Source organism: Zonotrichia albicollis, chromosome 34, assembly GCF_047830755.1.
Source record: "Zonotrichia albicollis isolate bZonAlb1 chromosome 34, bZonAlb1.hap1, whole genome shotgun sequence".
Taxonomy (NCBI): Eukaryota; Metazoa; Chordata; class Aves; order Passeriformes; family Passerellidae; genus Zonotrichia; species Zonotrichia albicollis.
This window is the reverse complement of record NC_133852.1, coordinates 2,277,146-2,296,051: the sequence shown is the minus strand read 5'-3', so window position 1 is coordinate 2,296,051 and position 18,906 is coordinate 2,277,146. Positions and strand designations below refer to the sequence as shown.

The 18,906-nt window shown below is 56.4% G+C and overlaps 1 protein-coding gene and 1 pseudogene across 1 annotated transcript; both read right to left on the bottom strand.

The window, feature by feature from the left end:
• Positions 1-7,868: 7,868 nt before the first annotated feature.
• Positions 7,869-16,474, bottom strand: LOC141726306 (vasopressin V2 receptor-like; annotated as a pseudogene).
• A 375-nt stretch (positions 16,475-16,849) lies between these two features.
• Positions 16,850-18,896, bottom strand: LOC141726318 (5-aminolevulinate synthase, erythroid-specific, mitochondrial-like). The gene is made up of 2 exons (XM_074531084.1): positions 18,673-18,896; positions 16,850-17,459 (listed from the first exon to the last, which is right to left on the bottom strand). The coding sequence occupies exons 1-2, from the start codon at positions 18,689-18,691 to the stop codon at positions 17,242-17,244; spliced, it is 237 nt and encodes a 78-aa protein (XP_074387185.1). The 5' UTR covers positions 18,692-18,896; the 3' UTR covers positions 16,850-17,241.
• Between the last annotated feature and the right edge of the window lie 10 nt (positions 18,897-18,906).

The following is an 18,906-nucleotide window of genomic DNA, read 5'->3' as shown; positions in this document are numbered from 1 at the left end:
AATTTATTGCCCTCTTATCTGAAGAAACAAACTTCTTCCCTCCTTGAAGGCGCTGTTAGGATTCAAAGGAAGAAGGTGGCACTGACCAGACAGAATCCTGAATGGAATTTATGCATCATGTATGAAGTGTATGAGTATGCAACAGGTTATTTTTTTAAGGGTTAATCCTCTGTCCTTTTTTGGGCTCGTGCTGCCCAGAAAAAGGTACCCAGACTGTCTCTAACTCTTTGTTTCTATTGTTTCATATTGTCCTAATTCAAACTGTCCAAATTATTATTACTCTAACTGTATTACTATTTTTATAACCATTTTATTACTATTCAACTTTTAAAATTTTGAAAACAAGTAATTGGCATTTTTCATATTGAGCCACCTAATTCCCATGGACTTTTATCACAAACAACAGTCTCAACCCCACAGATTCTCAGCTGCCAGACCAATCTCCCAGGCTCCCAGAAAGAACTTGGATAAACTAAGAAAGAACTGGCAAACCCTCGGTGTTCCTTTGTTCATTGTTCAAGGAGTAACTAGAAAGAAACAGTTTTGCAAAGATCTGAGCTCCTTAAACATTCAGGACAGGAAGAGGAAGAATTTTTGCTCTTTGGAAATGGCATTATCTCACCGTGGAGTTGGTTTTATCAAGGGAGGTTTTATGACACCCAGGGAAAATGATCATCCCTGATGGGCAGACCTGCACCAACACACAAAGATGCTCTCCACAGATCACAGAGTCACAACACACATTTTGGAAAATCTTAAACAAATCTTCTTAATAGGAGATGATACCTACATAACTTGGGTCAAAGTTACAAGATGCTTACATAGCTTGAGTTATAAGATACCTATATATACAACCAATATATATATAATATAACCTGAGTCATAACTTTCTATACAATGTAATAGCCAGTGTATGGTTAACTAGTCCCTTTATGCTTAAATAAACAGAAACTCACCAAGGGAATAATCTCAAAAATGGACAAGTTTAGCTATACTGGGCAGCAGCAGGATGTACTAAAGAGAAACTGGCAAATGTAAGGCAAATTAGCCACAAAATGGAGAGTTTAGGTTAGGTCCAGAAAGACCAAGAAATACCATAACTGTGCATGCTCCGAAGACAAAGTTGAAACGTTCGGGGAAACCTTGAGTCTTCATTGAAGAAGACCCCCAAGATCACCTAAACTGGGGAAGTGCAAGCACAGTACAGAAGAACTAATTATAACTATGAGATAATTTTATGTAAATTAGTTCCATAACATTAGTAAATTATGTAATTATGTAAACTATGTAAATTGTGTAGATTATGTAAATTAGACTGTGTTATAATGACATTACAATATTAAGCAATAATTACTGTATAAAAAACTACATCACATGACAAGGGTGGGTGAGTTAGGTGGAGCTATCACCCTCACCACCAGCACTGCAATAAACAATACCTGCTCTTTAGATATCGACCTATAGGGATTTATTTCCAGCCTTTTCTGGGTATCAGAAGGAAGTGGCCTTACCGTGCTGCACTAGTTAATCCCTTCCAACAGTTCCAGTGCACGCTGAGTTCCCAGGTTGTTCCCAGGTTGTTTTTCCAGAACAAGCCTCAGTGAGACACAGTGTGGAGCTGAGGTGCCTCTGCCTGTGGATCTTCCCGGATTCCCTTGTGAGGAGGCTTCGTGAACAGCAGCTCCTGGGGCTGCCTGGGAGCCGCATGGCAACAGAAACTTTTTACAAGCCCACAAAAAGTTTAAACCAACTCTTAATTCAAGAGTCTTGAAGGAATCGCCGTCCACTGGACACTGTCTGTAACACACCACGGTGCTGTAGAGAGTTTCCCGCTGGATCTGTGAAAATGCTTCAACCATTCTCCCTCAGCCTTTTCCCTCGGAGCCCAGCTCAGCGCAGGCCCCGAGCCCCGCCAGGCCCCGCACGGCACGGCCGGGCCTTGAGGCCCGCTCTGGGCGGCGGGAGCCCTCAGGCCTCAGAGCGTTCCCCGGGCCCCGGCCCCGAGCACGGAGCTCTGCCCGGGGCTCCAGGAAAGGAGGCGGTGTTCGGCAGCGAGTCCGGTCCGCCCAGCCAGGGCCACCCCCAGCACAGCCCCGCTCCACTCCCTGCCCGCCCGGCACGGCCCTCACGGCCGGCCTCGAGCCCCGAGCCCGAGCCTGCGCACCGAGCCCCAAGCCCGAGACCCGGAGCCTCGAGCCCCGAGCCTTGAGCACCTAGCCCTGAGCCCCGAGCAGCGAGCGGCAAGCGCCGAGCCCAAGCCCTGAATCCCGAGCCTCAGCCCCGAGCACCAGCCCCAAGCTGCGACCCCGAGCTCCGAGCCCGACCCTGAGCTCCCAGCCCTGAGCCCCGAGCCCCACGCCCCAAGCCCTAAGCCTGACCCTGAACCCCAAACCTGAGCGCTGAGCCCCAAGCCCCCAGCCCCAAGCTCTGAACCTGAGCTCCGAGCCTGAGTCTCGACCCTGAGCCCCGAGCCTCGAGCACCAAGCCCGAACCCTGAGCCCCGAGCAGCGAGTGGCAAGCGCCAAGCCCGAGCCCTGAATCCCGACCCTGAGCCCCGACCCTGAGCCCCGAGCCCTGAGCCTGAGCCCAAGCCTCGAGCCCAAGCCTCGAGCCCTAAGCCCCAAGCCTGCACCCCGAGCCCCAACCCTGAGCCCCGAGCCCCAACCCCAAGCTCTGAGTCCTGAGCCCTGAGCCCCAGCCCTGAGCCTGAGCTCCGAGCCTGAGCCCTGAGCCTGAGCTTGAGCCCACAGCCCCAACCCTGAGCCCCGAGCCCCAGCCCCAAGCCCAAGCCCCGAGCCCCAAACTGTGAGCCCGAGCCCCGAGCCCTGGCCCACTCTCTCACCACAGCCCTGCAGTCCCAGGGATGCTCCAGGAAGGCCCTGGGAACGGCCATGCTCAGCAGTGCCCCGATGCTATCGCTGTGCCTGGCTGGGCTCCAGGGCAGCTCCCCCTGCCCAGCGGCCCTGCAGTTCCTGCAGCACCGCCACGACCTCACACGGCCACTCTGGCCCCCTCAGCCCAGCCTGCTCTGCCCTGCCCATGCTGGAGCTCTGCCAGAGCACCCACAGCAGCTCCCAACCCCTCAGCACGTCTTACAAAATAAAAACAACCCTCCACAGGCCCCCCAAAAACTCCCAACCAACCAACCACCCAACCCACACACCAAACAGCCAGCCACCTGCTCATGGAACCTGAGGGCCACTGGGGTACTCTGGGGGCTCGTGGAAGTGAGGGGCCCATGTGACAGTGTGACAGTGTGACAGTGTGAGGGGCAAGTGTGACAGTGTGAGGGGCAAGTGTGACAGTGTGAGGGGTCAGTGTGACACTGTGAGGGGCAAGTGTGACAGTGTGACAGTGTGACAGTGTGAGGGTACAGTGTGACAGTGTGACAGTGTGAGGGGACAGTGTGACAGTGTGAGGGGCAAGTGTGACAGTGTGAGGGTACAGTGTGACAGTGTGACAGTGTGAGGGGCCACTGTGACACTGTGAGGGGCAAGTGTGACAGTGTGACACTGAGAGGGGCCAGTGACAGTGTGATGCTGTGAGGAGCCAGTGTGACACTGTGAAGAGCCAGTGTGACAGTGTGACACTGAGGGGGACACTGTGACAGTGTGAGGGGCCGGTGTGATAGTGTGAGGGGCCCATGTGACACTGTGAGGGGCCCGTGTGACACTGTGGGTCCCCGTGGAAGCCAGGAGGTCCCTGAGGTGTCACGGAAGTTTGTGGAAGCGTTGAGCCTTTCCTGCGGCCTCTCCTCCAGCTGCTCCGGGGGCAGCAGCTCCCACCTGCTATGAATGAGGTCCCCATATGTCCAATTCAATAAACCACAAAATTAACATTTAGCAGCCATTTTAATTGAGCAGCAATTTTCCTTTGGCTTTTGACAAAGGCTTCTGATCATTGTCACTGTCCTTTGAACAACCCCACAGGCTGCACATGCACCCCAATTCTTGTGTTACGGAAGCCAGCATTATATCCCAAAAATAAACCTTATCATTTCATAGATACCTGGAACCATCTCAATTTTGCCCATTTAAAGGCCAATTCTCTAATTATCCCAAGGTCTATTCCATTTGGGATGTTACTTATCTCAAACTACATCCTGCATCCTATTTTCTCATGAACATCTGAAAACATCTAACACTAATTACATATCCTTTTCTTCCATTACTTTTTAAAAAATATTTTCTAAAATATCTATATAGTTACAATTGTTAGCACGAATCACATTGATTTATCGCACACCCCTCATTCTCATCTTTCTTGGAGTGAGGGGAATGAGGGATTTGTCTTTCCAAACCAACTGTGAGTCTGCTGCTAGATAAAACCAGCACTGAGAGATAAAAGAAGCAATGGGAAGGATTCCACTGATTGATGAATGCAAAAAGATATTTGCTTTTACAAATAAACTTTAGGTTTGCTGATAAATTAAATTGGATATTGAAAGATGAAATAAACAATGGGGGAAAGCCTTAAATTCCATAAGAATTAAAAATTAAAAGGGAGTGTTATATATTAGAGGGAAATCTTTGGTATCAGATTTTGGTTTTGGAGAGTCTGTACCTCTCAAGTACCCCAGAAATGGGGAAAGAGAGAAGGGAAATTGGGATAAAAAGGAGGCTGCATCCTCCAAAAACTGGAGAGACCCCAGGGGAATGCCCCATGGTCTCTCCCTTTATTCAAATAAAGTCAAAGAACTCCTCTGTCTCCTGTTTGGACATAAACCTCTGGTGTTTGTGGATTAACTTCCTGACAAGTATGTAACTTTCCAATCCAATAGGGAACACTGCTGCTGGCCTTGCTTGGGTGTCAGCAGAACTCCAGTCCCAGTGTCCCCAGCAGCAGTCAGGGTCCCCAGTGCCACCCAGGGTGGTAAAAATTTTATTTGCAGGGACCCTTGTGGCAGGGAGGAATGATGAATCTGACTCCATGTTCTCAGAAGGATAATTTATTAGTTTATTATCTATTCTATTCTATTCTATTCTATTCTATTCTATTCTATTCTACTAACTAAAGAATACAGAAAGGACACTTACAGAATGCTAAAAAGATAATAATGAAAACTCGCGACTCTCTCCGGAGTCCTGACACAGCTTGGCCCTGATTGACCAATGAGTCAAAATAACTCACAGCAGAATCCAATGAAACAATCACCTGTGGGTAAACAATCTCCAAACACACTCCACATGAGCAAAACAGAGGAGAAGCAAATGAGATAATTCTTGTTTTCCTTTTTCTCTCAGGTTTTTCAGCTTCCCACGAGAAAAAATCCTGGGTGAAGGGATTTTCCAGAGAATGTGAATGCCACAGGTGACAGCTCTGCTGTCCCCAGGCTCTGCCAGCTCCCTGTCCCTCGGAGCTGGGAAGAACGAAAGTTTGACAAAGAAACCTCACAGATATTTGTGTGCTTGGCAGAAAGATCTCTGAATGCAGAACCTGAGAAAAAAATAGAGATGGAAGCAAGTTTTGATACAGAAGAACAACAGATGTGTAAATTGACAATTGCTGAGCCAGTCTTACAGGGGAACTGTGAAAAACACCAATCTCTTGTGTTGAAATTTTTAAAAGTTTAATAGTAATAAATAGTTATAAAAATAGTAATACATATTAGAGCAATAAGAACTTGGACAATCAGAGTTTGGACAATAAAGGACAATAAAAGCAAAGAATTGTGGATGTCCAGATGCTTCCTGGACATTAAGCCCCCAAAAAGCATTGCTCACTAACAAAGCATAAGCCCTTAAAAGCAACAGCCTGTTGCATATTCATATATCTCATACATGATGCAAACATCCCTTTCAAACCATGGATTTTTCTGTTTATTGTCAACTTCCTCTCTCATCTTGTAAATCAATCACCTTGATGATTGAAGTCTGGCTTTTCCCAGGAAGGAGGCAATAATTCTCCTCTTGAACTCTTGGTGTCTTGTTGCTGTTATCTCTGTGTGAAGAATTTCCTTGAGCTAATTACAAAAAGTATCTTACATTGCATAGTTTCTATTTTAATATTACGCTCTAGCCTAAAAACTCTATTTACCCCATTACTTAACACAGCATAACTTTCTAACATAACACATATAATATTTATTTTAATATTTGCAAAGAGCCAATCATATAATTTACATTTTTCACAAAAACTAAGAAAGCCAAGGTTCTGTTGAGTTGGGAAGAGGTTTTGTGACTTAGAGCAAAGGATAAGCTGAGCACAAACAAAAGGAGATTTTTGCCAAGCAGAAAGGCACCACAGGCAAACAAACATGCTGGTGGGGCAAGTAGAAAAAAGGTCTCAGGATTTTCCACTGCAAGAAAACTGAAAAACAACTTTAAGCTTAAACTGTAATGTACTAACTCAGTGATTGGATAGAATTAACCATACCATGGTAATGACAGTAGGTATGACAGGCTATGGGTAAAAGTAAAGGAATAGATTGGTTGTTATGTATTAAGATGCTCAGCAAAGGAAAATATATAATGCAATATAACCAAAACTGAAGGGTTTTCAGGCTTGGCTGGAGCTGACAGCTGTAGGCACAGGCTCTGCCACCCACGACCCTGGACTGCTGTGACCTCTTGGATACAATAAACTGCATTTTGTATACAATAAACTGCATTTTGTATGCAATAAATGGCATTTTGTATATAATAAACTGCAGTTTGTATACCATAAACTGTGTTTTGTATACAATAAATGGCATTTTGTATATAATAAACTGCATTTTGTATGCAATAAATGGCATTTTGTATATCATAAACTGCAGTTTGTATACAATAAGCAGTGTTTTGTATACAATAAACTGCAATTTGTATAGAATAAACAGCCTTTTGTATACAACGAGCAATATTTTGTATACAATAAACGGCATTTTATATTCAATATTAAGCATTTTATATACAATAAACAACACTTTGTGTACAATAAACTGCATTTTGGACACAATAAGCAGTACTTTGTATACAATAAACAGCATTTTGTATACAGTAAACTGCAGTCTGTTTATAATAAATGGCATTTAGTATGCAATAAACTGCATTTATATACAATAAGCAGGATTTTGTATGCAATAAACTGCATTTTTTTATACAATAAATTCAATTTTGCATACAATGACCTGCATTTTGTATACAATAAACTCCATTTTGCATTCAATAAGCAGCATTTTGAAGAGCAGCAGGACGAGCAAGGCCAGCATGGAGCGCCAGCACCTGTGGGGGATGAGGCAAAGACATCTGACACCCCAAAACCTCACTGGGGCCGGGTTTATCATGTTTAACATGTTTATCATGTTTCACCTCTGGAGCTGGGTGAGGGTTTGAGTTTCTGGTTTTTTTACTTGTTTATTTTGCTGCTGGTAGTTTTAGTTTGGGTTGTTTGGTTTGGGTGTTTTTTTTTGTTTTTTGGGTTTTTTTTTTGAGGGGAGGTCTTTTTGTTGTTGTTATTTTAATTAATATTAACATTGATTTCTTCTGCTTTAACGGCACAGACTGGTTGAGTTATGGTCAGGGTTACCTGTGCTCTGAGGCTTCCAGGCCACCTGCTGGCCTTCTTAATTCCTCTTTGATATTTGGGACAGTTCCCCCTTTTTTAGCTCTTTTTGGGTTGACTCCTCTCTATTTTGGGATCTTTCCCCTTGTTAGGGCTAATTTATTTATATTTTTGGGATCCTTTGCCCCTATTTGGGCTGATTTTTCTCATTTTTTTAGGGTCTTCTTTCCCCATTTTTGTGCTGATTTCTCTTTATTTTGAGAAATATTTTTCAGGGTCTTCTTTCCCCCTTTTTAGGCCTGATTTCTTTCCTTTTTGGGGATCTTCCTTCCATTTTGGGCTGATTTCTCACAATTTTTGGGATCTTTTCCTCCTTTTTCGCACTTTCTGGGTTGATTTCTTTTGATTTTTGGGATCTTTCCCACTTCTTGGGCTGATGCCTTCAATTTTTGGGATTTCCCCCTCCTTTTTCCCCCTCTTTTTGGGCTAATTACACTTTATTTTGGGATCCTTCCCCACCTTTTTGGGCTGATTTCTATTTTTGGGATACTCCTCCTTTTCTTTCCCTTTTGGGCTGATTTCTCTCCATTTTGGGGTTTTTTTTCCTTTTTTTAGCTGATTTCTTTCGATTTTGAGGCTACCTATATTTATCTCCTGGGCTTCTTTATTTTTCTCCTGTGTCCCACAAAAAAACCCCAGGAATTTGGGTAAAAATCTGCTTTATTGGTGATTGGCTTTCCACAGAGCGGGGGAGGTTGGCCCTCCCCTTATGTCCCCAGGTGTGTCCCCCTGTCCCTTGCACGAGGCTCAGGTGTGGCCCCGCCCACTCGTGCAAGCCCCGCCCCCAGAGCCCCAAACCTTGTGCGACCCCTCCCCCAGTGCAAGATTTCAGTCCTTGTGTGACCCCAACAATGACACTGGAGTGACCCCGTGTGACACTGAAGTGACCCCGTGTGACACTCATGTGACCCCCACTGTGGCACCCCCACCGTGTGACACTCGAGTGACCCCCACCGTGTGACACGAGACCCCCCACGTGTGTCCCCATGTCCCCCTGTGCGTCTCTTGCGTGTCCTCGTGTCACACAAGTCACCAGTGTGAGCCCCATCCTCCTTCAGGCCTTTGTGTCACCTCGTGTCACACTGTGTCACCCCTGTCACCCTGTGTGACCTGAGCAGCAGCAGCAGCAGGGACACAGGCCATGGGCCATGGCCCTGTCACCCTGTGTCACCCTGTGTCACCCTGTGTCATCCTGTGTCACCTCATGTCACCCCATGTGACCCAGCGTCACCTGGTGTCACGGCACTGGTGACAGCAGGGACACAGCAGCCTGGCCATGGCCCTGTGTCACCCTGTGTCACCCGGTATCACCGATGACACCCGGTGTCCCCATGATGGCGGCAGGGACACAGCAGCCAGGCCATGGCCCTGTGTCACTCGGTGTCACCGATGTCACTCAGTGTCACCCTGTGTCCCCACAGTGGCAACAGGGACATAGCAGCCGGGCCATGGCCCTGTGTCACCCTGTGTCACCCGGTGTCACCAATGTCACCCGGTGTCCCCATGGCGGTGGCGGCAGGGACACAGGAGCCTGCCCATGGCCCGGGCCAGGCTGGTGCTGAAGGCGGCCGAGATCCAGGGGTTGGTGCAGCTGGTCAGGCTGGCCAGGAGCATCAGGATGGTGAACGCGGGCCCTGGGGACATTGGGGACAGTTGGGGACACTGGGAACACCCCTGGGAGGGTGACATCCAGTGACACCCACCCCCAGGCAGAGCCCAGCCAGGCATGGGAAAATATCGGGGTCACCCTTGGCTGTCCCAGTGTCCCCCTGGCCCTGTCACCCACACCATGGCCCTGTCACCTCCCTGGCCCTGTCACCCACACCATGGCCCTGTCACCCCCATGGCCCCATCCCCATGTCCCCCACAGCTCCAACCCCATCCCTATGTCGCCATCATTGTGTCCCTGTCACCTTCTCCCTGTCCCCACATCCCCATGTCCCCCATCCCCATTCTCCCATGCCCATCACATCCCCGTGTCCCCAGTCCCTGTGACCCTGTCCTCATGTGCCCCACCTCTCTGTCCCCAACATCCCCATGTCCCCACCCCAACCCTGTCCCCATGTCCCCTGTCCCTGTGACCCTGTCCCCATGTCCCTGTGTCCCCTGTCCCTGTAACCCCCATCCCTGGGTCCCCATGTCCCCACTCCTGTCCCTATGTCCCCTGTCCCTATGTCCCCATGTCTCCACCCTGTTCCTGTGACCCCCATCTCCCTGTCCCCATGTCCCCATGTCCCTGTGTCTCCTGTCCCCATGTCCCCTGTCCCCATGTCCCTGTGTCCCCATGTCAACCATGTTCCCCTGTCCCCATGTCCCCACCCTGTCCTTGTGATCCCATCCCCATGTCCCCTGTCCCCATAACTCCCAGTCCCTGTGTCCCCGTGTCCCCACCACCCCATCCCCCTGTCCCCATGACCCCATGTTACCTGTCCCCACGTCCACACCCTGCCCTGTGTCCCATGTCCCTGTCCCCCTGTCCCCATATCCCCATGTCCCCACCCTTGTCCCCGTGTCCCTGTCCCCGTGTGTCCCCCTGTCCCCTCTCACCTTCCCGGGGCGCTTGGGGGATCCCAGACTGCCCAGAGCTGGGCGCAGAAGAAGGGGGTGCAGAGAACCAACTGTCCCCATGTCCCCATGTCCCCACTCTGTCCCGTGTCCCTGTGACCCCATGTTCCTGTCCATGTCCCCATGTCCCCATCCTGTCCCTGTCCCCTCTCACCTTCCCGTGGCGCTCGGGGTCCCACACAGCCCAGAGCTGGGCACAGAAGAAGGGTGTCCAGCAGAGCACAAACTGTCCCCATGTCCCTGTGTCCCCTATCCCCCTGTCCCCATGTTCCTGTCTGTGTCCCCATGTCCATGTCCTTGTGACCCCTGTCCCCATGTCCCCATCCTGTCCCTGTCCCCTCTCACCTTCCCGCAGCGCTCGGGGGTCCCACACGGCCCAGAGCTGGGCGCAGAAGAAGGGGGTCCAGCAGAGCACGAACACTCCCAGTGTCCCCATGTCCCTGTGTCCCTGTGACCCCATGTCCCTGTCCCCCTGTCCCCATGTCCCCATCCATGTCCCCATGTCCCTGTGTCCCCACGTGTCCCCTGTCCCCTCTCACCTTCCCGGGGGGCTCGGGGGTCCCACACGGCCCAGAGCTGGGCGCAGAAGAATGGGGTCCAGCAGAGCACGAACACTCCCAGCACCACCACGGCCATGCGGTGGCTCTTGGCGCGGGCCCGGCCGAGCCCGCCGGGACCGCCGGGGGAGCCTCGGAGCGCCCGGGCCACGGCCACCAGCAGCACCCCGAGCAGCACGGCCGGTGCCACCAGCACGGCCAGCGCCACCCAGGTGACATAGGCGCGGGCTCCCCAGGGCTGCGCGAACGCCGCCCAGCAGTCGCTTCTCGCCCGGGCCCACCTCGCGCTGCCCGAAGATGCCGACCTGGGGCAGCCCGAAGAGCAGAGCCAGGGCCCAGGCCGTGGCCAGAGCGTCCCAGCGGCGGCGGAACCGGGACAGAGCCGAGCGGAACCGGGGAGAGAACCGAGCGAGCCCGGCCCGCTGCCACCCCCCACCACCGCCTGGTGGCACCGGATCCAGCTGTGGTGGCATCAGATCCCGCCGTGGTGGCCCCAGAGTCCCCATCTGGAGTGGGTTGAGGGACCCCCGTAGTGGCCCGGTTCCTCTTCATGGTGGTCCCAGAGTCCCCCATGGTGGCTCCAGATCCAGCTGTGGTGGCCCCAGACCCCTCCATGGTGGTCCCAGAGTCCCCAGCAAGGGGTGGATTGAGGCACCCCCGTGCTGGCCCGGTTCCTCTTCATGGTGGTCCCGGTCCCCTCTGTGGTGGTCCCTGTAGTCCTGCATGGTGGCCCCAGGCCCCGCCGTGGTGGCCCCAGATCCAGCTGGGGTGGCCCCAGACTCTGCTGTGGTGGCCCCAGAGTCCCCCATCTGGAGTGGGTTGAGGGACCCCCGTGGTGGCCCAGTTCCTCTTCATGGTGGTCCCAGAGTCCCCCATGGTGGCCCAGGAACCCCCCAGGGTGGCCTGTGACAGGCACCTGGTGGGCATCTGGGGTGACAAGGGGGGTGATGAGGACACTGGGGGACACACGGAGGGACATTGGGCTGTCATTGGGACTTGGTGGCACTGGGGTGACACGGAGGGACATTGGGGTGACATGGTGGGACATTGGGCTGCCATTGGGGCTTGGGGACATTGAGGTGACACAGTGGGATATTGGAGTGGCATGGAGGGACATTGGAGTGCCGTTGGCACTTGGGACACTGGGGTGACATTGGGGCTTGGAGGAGACACATGGAGGGATATTGGGGTGACATGGAGGGACATTGGGCTGCCATTGGGGCTTGGTGGCACTGGGGTGACATGGAAGGACTTTGGGGTGCCTTTGAGGCTTAGAGACATTGGGGTGGCACAGTGGACATTGGGATGGCATGGAAGGACACTGGGGACACACGATGGGACATTGGGGTGCCATTGGGGCTTGGAGACACTGGGTGACCACAGTGGGACATTGGGGTGACATGGAGGGACATTGGCTGCCATTGGGACTTGGTGGCACTGGGGTGATGTGGATGGTTGGGGACATTGGAGTGACATGGAGGGTTGGGGACACTGGGGTGGCACAGGGCCCTGGGGGGCACAGGGGGGACGTGGCAGTGGTGCTGTCCCTGCTGTCCCCATTGCCCCCAATGTCCCCAGCACTGTCCCCACTGTCCCCAGCGCTGTCCCCACTGTCCCCAGAGCTGTCCCCATGTCCCCAGCCGCCGGCCGGTTCCAGGTGCCATCCCAGGTGTCCCTGCGTCCCTGTGGCCCCGTGTCCCTGCCGCTGTCCCTGTGTCCCCACCCCCAGCACCCCTTGGCTCCCTGTGTCACACCCCTAGTGTCACCAGTGTCCCTGTGTCCCCATCCCCAGCACCCCGAGTGTCCCCCTGTGCCACTCCAGTGTCCCCAGTGTCCCCACCTCCCTGTCCCCGTGCATCCCCATCTCTGGTGCCCCTGCTGTCCCCAATCCCCTTCCGCTGCCACCCCCAGCCCCCTGCCACTCCCAGTGTCCCCATGTCCCCACAGCTCACCCCCAGTGTCCCCATGTCCCCCCGTTTGTCTCCATGTCCCTCCTCGGGTGTCCCCAGTGTCCCCATGTCCCTGTACCCCATTCCAATGCCCCCAGTGTCCCCAGTATCCCCGTGTCTCCCAGTTTGTCTCTGTGTCCCCCTCTTGGTGTATCCAGTGTCCCCAGTGTCACCATGTCCCTGCACTCCACTTCCAGTGTCCCCAGTGTCCCCATGTCCCCAGTGTCCCCATACTTCACTCCCAGCACCCCCAGGCCCTCTCTGCCCCCACTTCCAGCACCTGGACTGTCCCCCGTATCCCAGTGTCCCCGTGTCCCCCATTCCCGGTGTCCCCAGTGTCCCCAGTGTCCCCAGTCCTCCCAATGTCCCTGCGTCCCCAGCCCACCTCCAGCACCCGGAGTGACCTCGCATCCCGGTGTCCCCAATGTCCCCAGTGTCCTGTGTCCCCCAGTTTGTCTCCATGTCCTGGTGTCCCCAGTGTCCCCATGTCCCCCTGTTTGTTTCCGTGTCCCTCCCTGGGTGTCCCCACTGTCCCCAGCGGTGTCCCCAGCAGTGTCCCCGGTGTCCCCGTGCCCCCTGCCCCACCTCCAGCACGCGGAGTGTCCTCGTGTCCTGATGTCCCCAGTGTCCCTCGCGATGTCCCCAACCCTCCCAGTGTCCCCCTTCCCCCTGCCCCACCTCCACCCGCTCCCCTCCCTGTCCCTCCCTGTCCCCCTCGCTGTCCCCAAGGGCCGGCAGATGGCCCGGTGCCGGTCCCACGCCATGGCCACGGCCACGTAGGCCGAGGCGAACATGGCGACGCCCTGCAGGTACTTGGTGAGGCGGCAGAGCGGGTCGGGGCCGCGGAACCGGTCCGTGAGGTCCCAGAGCAGCTGCGGCAGCACCAGCCCCGCCGCCGCCGCCAGGTCCGCAGGCTCAGGTGCCGCAGGTAGCGGCGGAGCGGCCGCGCCGGGCGGGCCGGGGGCTGCCCGGGGCCGCGGGGGGCGCGGGGAGGGGGGCGAAGCGCGAACAGCACCAGGAGGTTGCTGGTGACAGCCAGGAGGAAGAGGAGGGAGAGCACCGAGACTTCAGCCACAGCCAGAGCCGCGTCCCGGGGGGGAGCGGGAGTGACCGGGGGGGGCGTCTGGGGGGAAAAATGGGGGAGAAAATTGGGTCTGGGGGTGTCATAATGGGGGTCTAGGGCGTGGAAATGGGATCATAAGGGAGGGAAACGGGGAGAAAATTTGGTCATGGGAGAAGAAGTGGGGAGAAAATGAGGGGGAAAAGAGTCTGGGGGGAAGAAACTGAGTCTGGAGGTGCCATAATGGGCGTCTAGCGGCTGAAATTGGGGGATAAATGGGTCTGGGAGTCATAAAGGAGGGTCCGAGGGGAGAAATGGGGTCTGGGGGTGTCATAATGGGAGATCTAGGGGGTGGAAATGGGGGCTAATGGGGGGAAAATTGGGTCTGGGGGGGGAGAAATGGGGGTTAAATTAGGTCTGGGGGTGTCAGAGGGGGTAAATGGAAGGAGAAATGGGGTCTGGGGGTGTCATAACGGGGGTCTGGGGGTGTCACAGAGTGGGAAATGGGGAGTAAATGGGGTCTGGGGGAGAAGAAATTCGGTCTGGGGGCGTCATAATGGGGGGAAATGGGGTCAGCAGAGGGGGAAATGGGGAGAAAATGGGAGGTAAATGGGTCTGGGGGCGTCATAATGGGGGGGAATGGGGGTAAATGGTGGTAAATGGGGTCTAGGGGGAAAGAAATTGGGTCTGGGGGGTGTCCTAATGGTGACCTAATAGGTCACCTAGTGGGGGAATGGAGGGGAAATGGGGGAGAATGGGGTCTGCGGGGGAGAAATTGAGTCTGGGGGCGTCATAATGGGGGTCTGGGGAGGAAATGAGGGGGAAATGGGGACTAATGGGGAGTAAATGGAGTCTGAGGGGACGAAATTGGGTCTGAGGGTGTCATAAGGGGAGTCTGGGGGGTGGAAATGGGGGGTGAATGGGGGGGGTAAATGGGTCTGGGGGCTCGGGCAGGGGGCGCAGGACCAGCAGCACCAGCACTTGCTGGTGACGGCGAGGAGGAGGAGGAGGGACAGGACGGAGACTTACAGCCACAGCCAGAGCCGCGTCCCGGGGGGGAGCGGGAGTGAGCGGGGGCAAATGGGGGGAAATGGGTCTGGGGGGAAAGAAATTGAGTCTGGGGGTGTCATGATGGGGGGAAATGGGGGCTAATGGGGAGGAAATGGGACTGGGGGCGTCATAATGGGGACCTAGGCGGAGAAATGGAGGGGAAATGGGGTCTGCGGGGGAGAAATTGAGTCTGGGGGTGTCATCATGGGAATCTAGGGGGTGGAAATGGGTCTGGGTGTCAGAAATGGGGGTGTAATGGGGGGTCTGGGTGTAATGGGGGTCTGGGGGGCAGAAATGGGGGAGAAATGGGGTCTGGGGGTATCACAGGAGGGAAATGGAGTGAGAAAATTTGGTCTAGGGGGGAGAAATTGAGTCTGGGGGTGTCATAATGGGAATCTAGGGGGTGGAAATGGAGGGGAAATGGGGACTAATGAGGAGGAAATGGGTCTGGGGGTGTCATAATGGGGATCTGGGGAGGTAAATTGGGCGTAAATGGGGGTGAAATAGGGAGGAAATGGGGTCAGGGGGGAGAAATGGGGAGGAAGTGGGGGGAATGGGGGTAAATGGGGTCTGGGGGGTGTCATAATGGGGGGCAATGGGGAGGAAATGGGGTCTGGGAGGGGGAAATGGGGGTGAATGGGGAGGAAATGGGTCTGGGGGTGTCATAATGGGGGTCTGGGGGGGAAATGGGGGGGAAAGGGGTGGAAATGGGGAGTCAGTGAGGGAAAATGGGGAGGAAATGGGTCTGGGGGGGGTCTTGAGGGGAGGGAATGAGATCTGGGGGGAATGGGGGAAATGCGAGGGGGAAATTGAGTCGGGGGAGGAAATGGGGTCTGTGGGGGGGAAATGGGTCTGGGGGTCATAATGGGGGTGTAGGGGGGAAATGGGGGAAAAGGGGGGTCGGGTGGGGGCTGGGGGGTAACGGGGTCTGGGGGTGTCGTAATGGGGGCCGGGGGGAATTGGGTTTTAAATAAAGTCTGGGGGTAATAATGGGGGGGTCAGTGGGGGTCTCAGGGGGAAATGGGGGTTAAATGGGGTCTGGGGGGTCATGAAGGGGGTCTGGGGGGTCATGGGGGGGTAAATGGGGGGTAAATGGGGTCAAGGGGATGAATGGGGGGTGCACGGGGGGCCAAATGGGGGTCTCAGTGTGGGGGTTTCATGGGGGGTAAATTTGAGTCTGGTGGGGTCGCAGGGGGTAAATGAGGTCTGGGGGTGTCACAGGGGGTAAATGGGGTCTGGGGTGTCACAGGGATAAATGAGGTCTGGGGGTGTCACAGGGGTTAAACGGGATCTGGGGGTGTCACAGGGGGTAAACGGGGTCTGGGGGTGTCACAGGGGGTAAATGGGGTCTGGGCGTGCCAAGGGGTGTCTGGGGGGCAGGGGGTGTTAAGGGGGGGGGAATGAGGGGTGCAGGGAAGGGTTTAAGGGGGGCTGGGGGGCTCTGGGGGTGTCCGGGGTGAGGGGGGGGTTAAACTTGGGGGGGGGTTAATAAAGGGGGCTGGGGGGGGTACGGGGGCTTTGGGGGGGCTGGGGGGACTGGGAGAGGGGGGCAAGGGGGGGGGTGGGTGAGGGGGGGGATTGAGGCAGGACTGGGACCCCCCCTCCCCTTTTCCCCTCCCCTCCCGGTACCTCCATGCCAATTGTGGGGTCCCTCCGAATTCTGGGGAGGGGGGCGTTCCCCGCACACCTCGGCACCAGCTCAGCGGGCACTGGTGGCACTGGGAAAGGCCCTGCGGGACTGGGAGCGCTGGGAGGGGGGGAGGGACCCCCCCCCCCCCCGGGAGTGACGTCATCGCTGGGGGGGGGGGGCAAAAATCCCAAAATTCCATCCATCTCATTCCCCAAAATCTTGATAAGGGCAGGGAAAGAGCCGAGGCAGCCCCTCCCCCACCCCCCCGGGGGGGGCCACGGGGGGGCAGCGGGGACCCCCCCGGAGAGAGGCCTCGGGCTCCATCCCATAATGGTCGATGGTCCGGAACTGGAGCACTGGGAAGGAGGGGAAGGGGGGAAATCAAGGAGTTGGGGGAGGGGCGGGAAATTGTGGAGGAGGAATTTGCGGGGGGGGGGGGGGGGGGGAGGAATTGGGGACCCCCCCCGGACCCCAAAATAAAGAGACGGGAACAGCACCAGGCCCATACTGGTTTATTGGCGTTTGTACTGGGAACACCGGGAGGGAGGAAAACGGGAAAATTGAGGGGAGGGAGGGGCAATGAGGGGACCCCCCCCCAAAAGAGAGATGGGGGCGCCCCCCAGTCCCGAAGGCGGCCATGCCTCAATGGGAGCACTGGGGGGAGCACTGGGGGGGACCGTGGCGAGCGCGGGGGGGGGGGCTGCAGTGGCGGGGGGGTGGCTGCTCTTCCCGGCGGTTTTTGGGGGTCTTTGGCCATTTTTGGGTGGGGGTCTCAGGCCGTGGCGGGGATCTCGCCCTGCTGGAAGTGCTGCCGCTCCAGGCGCTCACCAGCGAGAAGTGCAGGGGTCTCAGGTGGGTTTGGGTTGGGGTCTCAGGGGGTTTTGGGGCTCAGGCGGTTTCTGGGGGCGCTGGGGCCGTTCCCGGGGGTCTCAGGCTGTTTTGGGTGGGGGTCTCAGGCCGTGGCGGGGATCTCGCCTGCTGGAAGTGCTGCCGCTCCCAGGCGCTCATCAGCGAGAAGTGCAGGGGTCTCTGGCAGGAGGCGCACGAGGGGCCCAGGGGGGAGTCCCGGGGCAGCCCCAGCGCCCCCCAGCACTCGGACAGCTGGTCTGGGTGGGGGGGGACACGGTGAGAGGGGACACCCCCAGAGTGACCCCCCCCCCCAGCGACCCCAGCCAAGCCCTGAGGGAGCGGTGACCCGAACCCACCCCAGTGACCCCCCCCGAGTGACCACTGGCGACCCTGAGTGACCGGTGACCCTCCGAGTGACCCCCGAGTGACCGCTGACCCCCCCTGGTTGACCTTCGAGTGACCAGCGACTCCCACGAATGACCAATGACACCCCCCCCCGTCCGACCAGTGACCCCCCCGAGTGACCCCCGAGTGACCGGGGCAGCACCGGCCCGGTGTCACTCAGGGACCCCACCCTGTGACCCCCCCACCCCAATGTCCCCCCCTCTCCCCCACCCCTCCAAAGCCACAACCCCCCCATCCCCGTGTCCCCCCAGTGCCCCCGCCCGTGTCCCCCCCCGTTCCCTGGTTCCCGTTCCCTCTCTTGTTCCGGTGCCCCCTGGATTCCGGTGTCGTCGTCCCCCCCCCCCCGTGTCCCCCCCGTGTCCCCCCATCGGTTCCCGGTACCCCCCCCATGTCCCCGTGTCCCGTTCCCCCCAATTGTCCCAGTGCCCCCCAATTCCCGATGCCCCCCAGTAGCCCCCCCGTGCCCCCCCAGTGTCCCTCCCGCGGTGTCCCGTTGCTCCCCATGTCCCCGTTCCCCTCCCCAGTTCCGGTGCCCCCACTCCGTGTTCCCCCCATGTCCCCATGTCCAAGTGCTTCCCCCCCCCGTGCCCCCCAGTGTCTCCCCTTGTCCCGGTGCCCCCCGGATTCCGGTGTCGTCCCCCACCCCCCGTGTCCCCCCACCGATTCCCGGTACCCCCCCCATGTCCCGTGTCCCGTTCCCCCCAATTGTCCCGGTGCCCCCCAGTTCCGGTGTCGTCCCCCCCCCGTGCCCCCCCATGTCCCAGTGCTCTCCCCCGGTGCCCCCCCATGTCCCGGTATCCCCCCCGTGTCCTGTGTCCCCCCGGTGTCCCAGTGCCTCCCCTTGTCCCGGTGCCCACCCCCCCCGTGTCCCAATACCCCCCCATGTCCCCATTCCCTCCCCCGTGCCATCGTCCCCCCCGCCTTGTCCCAGTGTCCCCCCCCTCGTGTCCGGTGTCTCCCCCCATGTCCCAGTGTCCCCCCTCGTGGTCCCGGTGTCCCCCCCCGGTTTCCCCCCCCCACCGGTGTCCTGGTGTCCCCCCCATGTCCCCGGTGCCCCTCCCCCACCTGCCAGCCGCTCCATCATCTCGGGGCTGTGCTGGGGGTGGGGGCGATGCGCAGCAGTTCCCCCCCCCGCGGCACCGTGGGCGGGTTGATGGCCTGCACGAACATCCGCGCTCCAGCAGCGCCCGGCTCAGACGGGTGGCGGCCAGCGCGTCACCCACCTGCCCCAAAAAACGCAAAAATCACCCCAAAATCAGCCAGAAAATCACCCGGAATCAGCTCAAAATCGTCCTGAAA